The following is a 13,002-nucleotide window of genomic DNA, read 5'->3' as shown; positions in this document are numbered from 1 at the left end:
TGGCGCTTGCTCTGTATGGCCACGAAGTTGATATCGTTGGAAAATTTCTTGCTGTAGAGTGTTTTCTTGTAGTTCTCCATGATGTTGGAGAGGTTGGAGTTCCCACTGATCTTGGGCAAAATGCCCTCCTCCTCAGTCTTCTCCAAGTTGTTCTTCGATCCGTAGTTCTTGTGCTTCGACAGTATCTTTTTCTTCACGGATTCGTTCTACGCCTACTCGCTCTTTTCCTTGCTGTGCGTCTGATGGTTCTGCTTCATCGTGAAGAAAGTTGACCTGAACTCCTTGTTGTTCAGCGTCCCCAAGTTCTACATCTGCGTCGTGAACTATGCAAAATACTCATGCTTAATGGCGTTTTCAGCACTGATCCGCTAGTTGGGATCGTAGGCCAGCAGCTTGTTGAGGATGTCTTTCAGGTCCTGCGTGCACCCCGCTGGCAGAAACTTTTCGATGCCGATGCCCTTCTTGGGTGTGAAATTGATCTCCATGTGCGTTGCCTGGCTCTTGAACCGTTCAAGCACTTCCTGTTTCGGCGTCCCGAGGACATTGTTGATGCGGTGGATCTGATCAAGCTCGTCTTTTCCCGGGAAGAGGGGTTTTTTGGTGATGAGTTCGAACAAAACGCAACCGAATCCCCAAACGTCCATTTTTTCGTTATAGTAGCCGTCAGTCATGAGGCACTCGGGAGCCCTATACCATCGCGTAGATATATAGTCAGTGTAGGGGGAGGGCGAGTGTTTGCCCTTACAGGAGCCGAGGTCTGCCAATTTGACCAAATTTCCTTTTATAAGGATATTCTCGGGCTTGATATCGCGGTGGAAGATGCCCTTGCGGTGCATGAACTCGATGGCGCGGAGCACCTGGAACATGTAGAACTTTATCTTCTGGAAGGTAAGCGGGTTTTTCTTATTCTTGAGGCACTCGTACAGGTTCATGTCCATCAGTTCGAACACCAGAGCTAATTTGCCTACGTGGAGGGATGCGTACCGCTGGGCTCGTCGTACAGCGCCTATATCATCTTGATGATGTTCTCGTGCGGCGAGAGGATGTTCAGCGCCTGGATCTCTTTCAGTTTCTTCACCTTCTCGAGACTGTCGAACTTCTTCTTCATGCACTTGATGGCCACGTACTTGCCGGTCTTGAGGGAGAGGGCCGTAAAGACCACTGAAAAGGTACCGCTACCTTTCTAGTATTCCAGCTTGTATTGGTCCATCGTCCTTTATAAATAAAAATATAATTGCAACAGAAGTAATATATTTATTTTGAATGTTTTGAGTTTGGAAATGGTGTGTGGGGGAGAGTGAAGCCAGACTACGATACTTTGTGAGAGTATAATTGGATAGCAAGCCAACTAAAGGCATTATAGCTAATCTATATGCGTGTGATTGCTGCATTTGATGTTCTGAAGGAGAATATTGGTGATTCTCTTGGTTTTTACCTTCTTAATTTTATTTACCCTCATTATCTTGCACTCCTCCAGCAATAACAATTATGACATGCCAAAAGAGAATACTCATCTTCTCTTATGCGCATCCGATAGTACTCTGTTGTTAAAGAGTGGGAAGTGTGGCTATTATCTTAATGCCTAAAATGATGTAAAAATCATCAATGATGGCCATGGTGGCCGCCGTGGTGCCTTCCAAAATGTCCTCCGTGATGTCCTCCATGATGTCCCCCGTGGTGGCCGTGGCTGATTCCGCCACTGATGAAACCCCCGCCATTGAAGAGCCCTCCATTGTTGAAGCTTCCATTATGCATTCCGTTGTTGTGGTGATGGTGATGATTAGGCCCTAGGCCATTACCATATCCGATTCCTTCAACGCAGCCTCCCATGTTGCGAGTTATAAATAAAATAGGATTTAATTAACTTCCATCCATACACACTTATAGATAATAATACCCTACAGCCGAGCAAAATAAAAAATTAATTGAACAACCGTTGATAAAACTTAGTTGATGGGGATAATTGAATGATCCATTCTTGATCAGGATTAGCAATCCTTTTTGTACGAATTAATGCTAAACGGATAATTAATCAATAATGAAAGAATAAATTCGGAATAACTGATGAAAGGGTGTATAAATCAGCAGTGATGGCTGTGGCTATGACCGTAATTGTGATGGTGGTGGTGGAATCCTCTCCCTCCCCTCATCGGCCTCTCCATCATTGGTCTCCCCATCATGCCTCCGTTCCCATCCCGTCCTCCCCACCCTCCTCCTCCCCTGTAGCCACTATTGCATCTCCTCGGCTGTCTCCCATACCTATCATCAAAGCAATTTCCCATCAAAAAAATATAGCATTATATGCGAAGAATAGGCAACGCTGGAGACTACTTGGAGCTTACGCAAACAAGCGCAGATATACATATTTCCAATCTAATTATTAACAAAAAAGTTCCAAAGATAAAGCTCGATATTGTCTGCCCAAATGGGAGTTAATGAGTCGGTAGTGTTATTAATGAAAGGTGTGTGAATCAGCAGTGGTGGCCGTGACTGACTCCGTAATTGTGATGATGGTGGTGGAATCCTCCCCCGTTCATGTGTCTGCCCATCATTTGGCGCTTGTTGGTGCCTCCTTCTGCCCATCCTCCGCACCTCCTGGGTCCCCTCTGCTCATTAATGAATCTCTCTGGCTCTCGCCCGTAGCTGTGTCCAAGCAGTCCTCCCATTTTAGTATAATAATAGTAATTCTAAATCAATTATAGCATATGAATATCATGTATATGCTACTTCAGCTCAAGCAAGGCAATCCTTTCATAATGGACCGTATTTGATCAAGCTCATGACTATATAGCTGTAGGTGGAGAATTTGATTGTTTAGATAATATTGGAGATTTATTTTCTTGAATAATATTATTAAACCACTATGAAAGCTCAATTAGCCATCCTCATACTTTTACTCTTTCTTCAATCTTCCTTCTCCTCACAATCTCCTGAGATAAAATCCTACGCTCCTCTTTCCAACGAAATCACGCTCCACGGCAGGTACTACGTTTAGAGTGGAAGTGTCTTGTACGACTGGACCTGCTTCAAAATAGACTTCTGCTTCCAGCAGACCAAAAAAGTCACCTGGAATGTAGTTGATATCTGGAACATATACCATGTGGTCATTGATGGAAACACCACGAAGACTATTCATCCCAAAAAACAACAAAAAATCATCATTTTCGAAGCCAACAATCCTTAATCCCATTGCATTTAAATCATCAAAATTACTGAAAACCATTACGGACCTATCGCCTCCCACAAAGACAGCGTTTTCAATGGCATATAAATTGAAGGAGGAGCATTGGTCAAGAACACCAAAAAATACGACTACAAGTTCGACTTTTTAGGAGACAGTGTAACCACTGCGTTCGGAGTAAATAGCGGAAGGAACCCAATCTGCTTCCTCAACATGAAAAATATCCAAAATTGCAGGTAAGGCTGGGCAGTGCAGCTATCAAACAAGTTCAACGCTGACTACAGACTGGAGGCAGTTTCGGGCAAGGGAGTAGTCAGAAACGCTTTTGGGGTGCCTGGCGCCAAAATGCCTTCGCTTTTCAGCAGGTATAGCGATAATACCAAGGAAAACAGCTATAAGATTCAAGATAAATACGTCCCTGATGTCCTTTTCCTCTTCATTGGGGCTAACGACTACAATAACATCAAAAATCCCTCCATCAACAACTTCGTGAGGGGATATGTGGCCATGCTCGAGAGGATTGCCAAGGACTATATGATTTACACCGACCTAAGCACAGTCATCATCAGTGTGTGTGACATTTAGTTCAACAAAGAGCTCTGCTACAACGTGAAAACAGCAGTAAAAGACTTCAGCTACTCCTATCAGAATGTCCACTATCTGGAATTGCCAGTGGGAACTCAGGGAAAACAGGAAACTGGCTGCATTGGACATCCCAACGTCAAAGGGCAGAAGAACATAGCAGAGGCACTCTATCCCCAAGTCAAGAGGATTCTCTAGAAATGATTACCATCATCATCAAACGGCAGCGATTATTAGATGAGTAAAATTATAACTATCAGACGTAGAAGCACAGTTACTCAAACTGCGCTTCAGAGATGAGGGAAAGCACTGTTTTCCTTTATAGGGCCTGCTCGTATCTCCTCCTGCGGATCAGCGACTCCAAGTTGGAGGCACTGATGAGCAGATCCTTCTGCTGCTGGGTGATTGGGAATCCCTTGTTCTTTTCTGCCAAGCTGAGAGCCTCCTCAACGTTCGCTCCGTAGGAAATGAGCATCACGATCATCTTTTCGTTCTGCTTGAAGGTGGCGGAGATTAGGGGGATATTCAAAAACTGCATTTAGCTGCCCAGGTTCGGGTCTGCTCCGTGCTTTAACAAGACTTCCGCTACTTCATAGTTGCTCCAGTGGACTGCAGCCTGGAGGGCGGTTCCTCCGCTCTTGTCGCGGTAGTTGATGTCGATTCCTTTCTCAATCAGGTAGCTGGTCGCCTTGATTGCTCTGGCTGTGCGTTCTTCCTGGGTGAGTAGTTTTTTGACTGGATTTGTATCATTGGCGACGTCTTGCGCCTTGATGAGGAAGTTGACCTTTGAGAAATCTCGCACGTGTATGTTGACTGGGTTGCTTTCGACGAAGTCGATGAAGAGGTCGATTTCTGCGTTGTCCAATAGTCTGAAGGCCTTCTTGTCGTCGTCGGTGGGGTTGTCGTTGGGATTGGTGTAGTGCTTGTAGGCCTTGACGAAGCCGTTCCACTTGGATTTCACGAATTACATAGTTTATAAGCGCAGTGCGTTGGAAGCATTATAAAGGGATTTCTGAGTCAGAATCTAATTATAACCGATGAAAAACACCATATGAGTATAAAATTGTTCATTATCAAATAAATCAATAGTCAACTGGCTTGTGGACGGTTCTGGGAGCATCAATAGCCTTCAGCTTGGAGGATTCACTTCCCATTTTATTGCTGGTCTGCTTGCGGACGATATCTGCGGTTCGGGACTAAAAAAACTTGGAAACTTGGGTGCAATCTTCCATTTCCTTAACAATCTTCTAGGTTAAATCCTTTTTGATGGTCTTCACCACATCTATGTAGTGGCGAGAGTCCTTCCTGATGAGCAGTTCCTCGATGAAGGCGAGTTTGGCGAGCAGGAAGGAGGAGAGACACTGGACGTAGTTCATATCGTTGAGTTTGCACTTCATTAGCGCGCCGAACTAGGTGCAGAGGGCATCAGTGTCAACAGGATCATCCAGCAAGACAACTATTATACTATTTAGCACTTCCCTCATCTCATACAAATCACCAAATCCACATGCCCCATCCCCATTTATACGCCACCTTCCTTCGCCATTTCTATAAACCATACAAGGCGATTGTGTATCCCGATGGGGAAAGCATATGCAAATTTGAATATATATTATTACTATGTCTGGCTATCGCAGGCTAAACGAGGAGAAGGAGGGAAAGCAGGCAACCTTCACCGACCTGGCGCGCCACATGAAGGAGATGATCGTAACCATGCTGCCACCTAGATCGAGGACAAGGACAAGGACATGGACAGCTCGCAGATCAGCAGTGGGCGCTACAAACGGCCCATCTTCATGGTCAACGACATGGAGTCCACCTTCCTCACCATGGACAAGTCTCTCCTCTACGTGGGCGACAACTCCACCTTCCAAAAACGCATCACCTGGATCCTCGCCATCCAGTGGGTACGGCCTCCCCCACGTAGATCTCCTTCTCCTTCATGGTCAACTCCATGGCCTACTTCTTCAGGAGTCCCAACTTCTCCTGCAGGGTCCCCCTCACCGACATCTTCTACGCCTGCTCCCAGACCACCGCCTGCAGGCTCCACCACAACGATTTCCAGATCATCAGCTCGCAGTCCCCTCTCTCGATCGTGGAGGAGTTCGAGCTCTACTGTGGTCTGTCCAGTCTGATCTACCAGGCGTAGGGACTGTTCTTCCTAGGGGGCTTCATCAGCGGCTACCTGCTCAGCTACATTTCGGAGCGGATCGGCAGAAGGTACATTGGGGGTAACTTAGGTACTTTGTGTGCTATTTAGGCCAGTGATCCTGGTGGTGCTGATGCTGAGCATTCTATCGATGCTGCTGTGCGCGTGGGCGCCCTCCTTCGACATCTTCACCATCAGCTACTTCTTCACCGGGTTCTTCCTCTTCGGCTACGAGACCACCGTCTACATCTACATCTCTGAGATTTCGGGTAGCTAGCGATGGATGCAGCTGTGCGCTTCAAAACGATATCGATCAACATGCTCACCATGGTCTGGGCTGGAACCCCCATGTTCCTCGTGCTTCTAAGGTATATCCCGACCTGGCGGTACAGCTTCGTGCTGTTCGGACTCATCTGGCTGGGCACCCTCCCCTTCGCCTACTTCTGCTTCCTCGAGAGTCCCCGCTTCCTCCTCAGCAAGAAGTGCTACAGCCAGGTTCGCGAGATCTTCGAGAAGATTTCCATCACCAACAAACGACCGCCCTACAAGTACAAGCTGATGGAGGAAATGGACGTGGAGAATGAGGAGTTTTTGAAGTTCAAGGGGGACGACGAGAGGGAAAACTCGAAGGGCAGCGACTGGCTGGGCATTAAGCAATACAACTATCTCGACCTGTTCAGGTACGGTTCGGTGAAGAAGGCCACCTTCTTCCTCATGTACTTGTGGATGTTTCGCTTCTTCATGTACTTCGCCTTGAACCTCGCCCTAGAGTCTGTGCTGCAGTCCGGCTCCATCCTCACCATCGCCATCTCCACCTCATCCTTCTTCGAGGTGATCGGCACTTTCGGCATCCTCATCCTCACCTTCATGTTCAAGAAGAAGTACACGCTGCTCGAGATCATCAAGGGGTGCACGATGATGCTGTCCATCCTGTGCGGCGGTCTGTGGCTGATCGAAATCAACAACGAGTGCAAGGTCTTCGAGGAGTACTCTGGCTTCTGCTTGGAGATAGTGCTGATGATCCTGCTGGTGAGCTTGATCAAGTTCACCAACTCCATCTTCTTCTCAGCTCTAATCCCCTACTCCTCATAAGTCTACCCAACCGTGGTGAGATCACTAGGCTACGGCTTCACGCTGACCTTCGGCAGGATGAGCACCTTCATCGTGCCTTTCTACATCAACTACATGCGTGCGCACTACGAGAACAGGAATTCGCTCTGCTTCCTGGCTCCCTTCGGACTAATCGGCTTCGTCTTCTGCCACATAATGCCATCGCTGGAGAGCCCCATGCGGGACGGCATCCCCGAAGAGGAAGAGGAAATCAGGGCAAACAGGGAGAACAGGGAAATCGAGCTGAACCTGATGCGCAACCACCTCCCCATGAACAACTTCAGCAGAGAGGAAATCAGAAACCAGCCCGACTCCTGATCTGTTTAGTTTTAACCACTATCGCATATACTTTCATATACCATCGAATCATTCACAAAAATAGAGCAAACAGCAATAGGATGAGGGGCAGCAGCAGGATGTCCAAAGATTCGCTGATGAAGTCTGAGTTGTAGCCGAGTTCCCACTTGAGCACTGCCTCCAGGATGATGAGGACGAAGATGATGAGGCTCTTCTTGAGCAGTCGGCACATGAGTCCGCGGTGGTACTTCTCCCGCAGCAGCGCCTATATGCGGAACATGCGGTTGGTCATCAGCAGCAGGAACAGCTGGAACTACCGGTTGGTCGAGTGCGCGATCTCCCAGTTCATGTAGATGTAGTAGACCACGAAGATGAGGTTGACTTAGACTGGAAGCGACAGCCACCGCGTCTTGGTCCTCACCCTGCTGGCGCTCTCCGTCTCCTCGCCGATGGCCTCGTAGAACTGCTTGACCCTGTTCCTGTTGAGGAAGACCACGAGGAGGTTGAGGTTGAGGTCGACCAGGCAGCCGGTGAGCGCCCACCCGATCAGCATCAGCAGCTCCAGGCAGTTGTTGATCACTATCGCGTAGAAGCTCTCCTCGAAGCGCTTGTAGACCCTCGCCTTCTCCATTATGTCCAGGAAGACCACCTCCGCGTTCACTCCCTGCGAGATGCGGATCCACTCGCCCTGCAGTCGCTCCTCGGATGCCCCCTCCATGTCGCTGCACTTGATGGTGATGACGTCGTCGTACCTGCCGATGGCTGCCCTGCTCCTGCTCATGTAGACCATGCAGTACTGCAGGTCCCTCAGGATCTCCAGGTAGTAGCTGCGGAACTCCTCGTAGGAGATGCTGATGATCTTGCTGCGGGCCAGCTGGTTCAGCGTCTCCCTCAGTATCTTGTTGTCAGTGGGGGAGAAGATTAGCTAGTGGTTGAGATCCATCCCGAAACGCCCCTCCAGCTCCTTCTGGGTCGACCGCGTCACGATCTTCAGGTCGATCAGCTGGTTGATCTTCGACAGCATCTCTAGGCTCTTGGTGAGGCAGTCGTCCTCCACGATGATGAGATCGATTTCTCCCAGTTTTTAGAGCAGCTTATGGTTGAGGATGCGGTATCCCTTGCCGTTGATCTTCTGCTTAAGGTACTTCTTGAGGGAGGCGAGGAACTAGCTGGTGTTGGCGTAGGAGAGATAGAGGGTGAGGCAGGAGATGAGGTAGACCAGCTGCAGGAAGATGTCGTAGGGATTGACTGCCTCCACCGATAGCCACACCGTGCTCAGGTACGCCACCAGCAGCACCACTGCGAATCTGATGATCTGCTCCACCTGGTGGCTCAAGTTAGATAGCTTCAGGATGCCTCCCAGCTCGAGCTCCCCACCGGCGCGCTTCGATTGCCCTCCCCTCGTCACCAGGCACACCAGCGCCCACGCCGATCCGCTGAGCATCTTGGAGTTGGCCAGCAGGAAGGGATCCTGGTGCTGCACTCTTTCCGCCTTCCAGACTGTGTTCTTCCTGCACTTGCTCCTGCCCGATCCCACCTCCTCCTCGTTGACGGTGAGGCAGCCGCCCTCCTGGTCGTTGCGGTCGGCGGAGCTGCCCACGATCTCCAGCACGATGGCGTCGAACTTGAAGAAGTCGCCCTCCTCGATGAGGACGATGTCGCCCTGGCTGATCTCCTCGCTGGAGAGGAAGAGCTCGTAGCCGTTCTTCCTGACCTTGTAGCGCTTCTGGTCGTCGACCTCCTCGGGCATCCTCTCTATGGTCTCTGAGGCGGTTCTGGATTTCTTCTCGACCATGATGAAGATCAAGAAGAGGAAGCTGATGACTTCGGAGTAGATGTTGAGTTCGGATTGGAGCGCATTGTCGAAGAGCAGCAGCTTCACGAAGAAGGAAAGCGTGACCAGGTAGAGCAGGATGTTCTCCAGCTAGGGCTGCTTCTTCCCCGCCTTCTTCACCCTCTCCGGCGCCTTTATGCTGCTCGCGAGGGGAAGGACCCTCCCCGCTGCGTCCTGTAGATGTCGTTGATCTGCCGGTGGTCGATCTTGAAGCTGTTCAGCAGGCCTACCTTAAACCAGCAGTACTGGAGATGCCTCCGTAGGCTCTGAGCTTGGCCACCGCGCAGCCGAGGGAATAGTTGGGCGAGGCCTCGAACAACTCCTGAAGAAATTGCTGCACCTGCATTATAAACTTCCCTATTATTATTTCCTCCAAACCGACCAGAAAGACTGAATCCCATCGCAGCACATACAAATCATCAAGGTTGGGCGTGTTCTTGGCCATCGTATTCAGATGGATCGTCCTAGTCTATGGCTATCTCTTTGATCTCATCTTCTTCCTCTGCTTTTCCTCTTCGGTAGCTGTATCCTCTTGAGTTTCCTCTTTGAAGTCGAATCAGCCACTCTCTTCCCCCGTTTCCGTACGATATCGGCCAAATGTGCATGCTGCTGTTCATTTAACAGTGAAGATTCTTGTTAACTGGTGATTACTTTTGAAGATGCGCTAGAGCATATCCTTTTAGTAGGTCTAGGGATCGTAGAAGTGGATAACCACTACTTCTTTCTGTCGCCTTCTAACGCTTGAGCATATTGACGATGAGGTTGTGCTCCTTGGTGCAGCCATTCTTCAACGGACTGATGAAGACGAGCAGAGTCTCCCTGATATAATTATCTCTACTTAATCTGGATGATTTTGTTGCTTCCGTAAGCTTTGAGAGCAGTCGACGTGCATTTCAGCTACGCACAGATGTCTTTCTGAATTAACATATCCTTACGATGAGTTCTTGGTATATTTGCGGATGCTTGTGGCAGAAACTGTAAGGCTCGCATTAGTTTTGCTTCAGGGTCAAGTTACCCATGATCTAAGGGTATTTTCGCTTTAGATAGTTGTAGTGCATATCGTAGATAAATCTGTACTTCTTGGCCCAGTTCTTCTTGACTGACTCATAGAACCTTTAGAACTTGGCCACCATTTCCTTGATCTAAGCGGGGCTAAACTGGTCCTCCAGGAGCAGAACCAAGGCCATCCGCGCAATCTGATGAATTTGGGCTCAATGATTGACAGCGTCTTTTTAGTTCCTGAATATCCTTGCCCTTATACTTGAAGTTGGAGAGCACGAGCTGGTAGCTGAGACTAATGCAGGTGGCGTTGTAGATAGTGACTCCTCCCTGCTGAACCTGTGAGTGAAGGCCAGGAACTTGCCAGTCAGTTCGGAGTCGATCCTCTCCACCGGCTGCGTGTTCAAGTATTCCATGTGCTTTATGTGCGACTAGAAGGTCAACCGGTGGATCTTGTACATCAAGCTCTTTATGAACTGGTGCCACAGTGCGTTGTATTCTGGAATGTTGAAGTTGTTGAGCTTCAGGCACTGCTTGAAGATCCCCAGCGAATCTATCAGGTGAGTGTTCCTCTCTGTGATCTTTTCGGCTACCAGGCCCAGCAGAAGCTTCAAATTCTATGGTTTTACTATGACTTGGGAAGGTTGTAAGCAGCCAAACAGCTAAAAAGAATCTCAGTCTTTGCCTTTTGAAGGTCTCCAGTATCTTGCTGATGTTCTAGTTGATGATGGGCTGGCAATGCGAGCTGACAAGAAGAGGCTCAATCACATTTTCACTTATTTGCTTAGACTTATCTCCTCCCCCTGATGCACGCCAGCTTTAGCGCTCTTTCCTTGGAGAGCTTCTGCTAGTTGACTGTAACTGACTTAATGTCTTGACGTATCTTTCTGCGATGAGGTTATGCTCGAGAGCCTCATTGATGATGACGTGGAAGATTTCCTCGTAAGGCTGGATGATGGGAAGTACGTCCAGCAGCTTGTAGATGAGGTTCTTGTAGTGGTAATCATGCTTGTAGTTCTTGTAGTCAATGTCGATGTAGCTTCTCAGAAGGGCAAATAGGGAGTTTTCAAGCGACAACTCGATGATCTTGTCGATGTTCTGATGTATTTGTCGATAAGGTTCCAAATTTTGAGTTAAGTATACTGGTTTTCGCTCCTCTAGATGCCTGGTTTTCGGTATCTGATTAGGAAGGTGATTCCCAGCTCCAGCATCTTCCTGTTCTTGTTGGTGACGGCCTCCTTGAAGGCGCAGATGAGCAGGAAGTTGTAGTACTTATCGGGGACAAAGAAGGCCTCCTTTTGCTCCAAATGCAAGGAAACCACTTCGTAGACGAGCTTGCTGGTAAGCTGCTCCTCGTAAAGCTTGATGAGGATCTGCTTGTCCTTGTAGGGATACACCCTAAAAAATACTCCATGAAGCATGCCTTCTGGTGGGTTGTGTACAAGTTGGACTTTCGAAGGGATTCGGAATGGCTTTAAACTCGCTGTGTATATCTAATTCAAGTTCTAGAGCAAATTGGGCAGATTTATATTTCGGATGGCCTTGTAGAGGCGCAGAAAGGAGTAAAGATCTGCAAAATGCTTCCCAAACTCCTTGGTGATGGTATCGGTCTGCTCCTCACCTGCAAGTCCCTTATGCCTATGGATGAGAATGCGGATGATCGCTTGGCTCAGCAGTGGCTGCTTGCTGTAGGGGAAGTATTTGTTTACGTTGAAGAGGGGGATGATGCTTTCGTGCTTGTTTTTGAGGAGGTAGAGGACGATAAGCGAGTGCTGCTGGCTGGAGAGCAGCTCCATCATGAAGACAAGGTTTGCTTGTCCTGCTTGAGGGTTTCCTTCGACTTTTCAGCCAGCTCCATAAGGTGGTCCACGATGCTTATTGTGGTGTTAGTGATTTCCCTACAGCTCTCGAACTGCGTGAGCATCCTGAAGATGTTGGCCAGTCTCGTTATGCCCACCTGCTGCGCCTTAGACCTCTCCAGCACCCCATCGATGTGGTCGCAAAGCAGCTCCATCTTGCCCCTGAACAAATGGGGAGGCAGGCACTCCACCTGAATCTAGAAGCTCAGAATTTTCTGTAGGGGATGTCCCTGAATATCTTGTTGACATTGAGTCCCTTTGTGCCGTAGGGAATGAAGAACTTGAGGATTTCCTCGACTATCTTGAGGTCAAGGCTTTGATTTTCTGCGATCATTTTGTTGATTTTGGCCCTGATGAGGACGATGGACTCGTTCTTGTTGCGCTTGCGGAGGAAGTGGAGCAACTAAAACAGCTTTCTGATGTTGTGGATGGTGATTTAGCTTTCAATGAGGCACTGCTCACCCTGGCCTCGAATTTGGGCATTATCTGCTGCATTTCGGGGTGTCTCTCCTTCTTCTCGTACAACATCAGCGTGATGTTGAGCAGAATCGAAATCTCTAAGACACCTTCAGCGTACACTTAAGACTGAAGAGCTAAACGTGTAAGTTTCCGTCCAGCCACTGCCTCACAGCCTACATTACTTCTCTTTCAGTTTAGCTTAAAGTCTATAGCTTGCTGAAGAGTCCCTCGCTCGCCAGCAGCGCTTGGTTTTTCTCGTAGGTGGCGAAGTACATGCTCAAGTTGTTCTTGGCGTCTACATAATAGGGAAAGCACTGGGACTGATCTGAGGTGCTGCAGCTATTTGGCGGTGGAAGTGAGCGCCACCATCCTCGCCACCAGTCGAAAGAAATTGGTCGACCGCACCAGCATGTTATCAAATTTAATTTTGGCAATTGTACCATACTGGGGTTGGGGTTGGGGTTGGGGTTGGGGTTGGGGTTGGGGTTGGGGTTGGGGTTGGGGTTGGGGTTGGGGTTGGGGTTGGGGTTGG

General features: G+C 48.7%; 2 protein-coding genes across 2 annotated transcripts; one reads left to right on the top strand and one right to left on the bottom strand.

The window, feature by feature from the left end:
• Nucleotides 1-323: 323 nt before the first annotated feature.
• LOC116268324 (uncharacterized) lies at nt 324-1,210 on the bottom strand. Its single transcript, XM_031650027.1, is given in 2 exon segments — nt 324-983; nt 986-1,210. Coding segments are annotated over 2 exon segments (885 nt in total).
• A 4,981-nt stretch (nt 1,211-6,191) lies between these two features.
• LOC116268323 (uncharacterized) lies at nt 6,192-7,004 on the top strand. The gene has a single exon (XM_031650026.1). It carries the CDS (start codon nt 6,192-6,194, stop codon nt 7,002-7,004), a length of 813 nt encoding a protein of 270 aa, XP_031505886.1.
• Nucleotides 7,005-13,002: the final 5,998 nt, after the last annotated feature.

The sequence above is a fragment of the Nymphaea colorata genome, unplaced genomic scaffold (assembly GCF_008831285.2).
Source record: "Nymphaea colorata isolate Beijing-Zhang1983 unplaced genomic scaffold, ASM883128v2 scaffold0219, whole genome shotgun sequence".
Lineage (NCBI taxonomy): Eukaryota > Viridiplantae > Streptophyta > Magnoliopsida > Nymphaeales > Nymphaeaceae > Nymphaea > Nymphaea colorata.
This window is presented reverse-complemented; position numbering and strand designations above follow the sequence as displayed.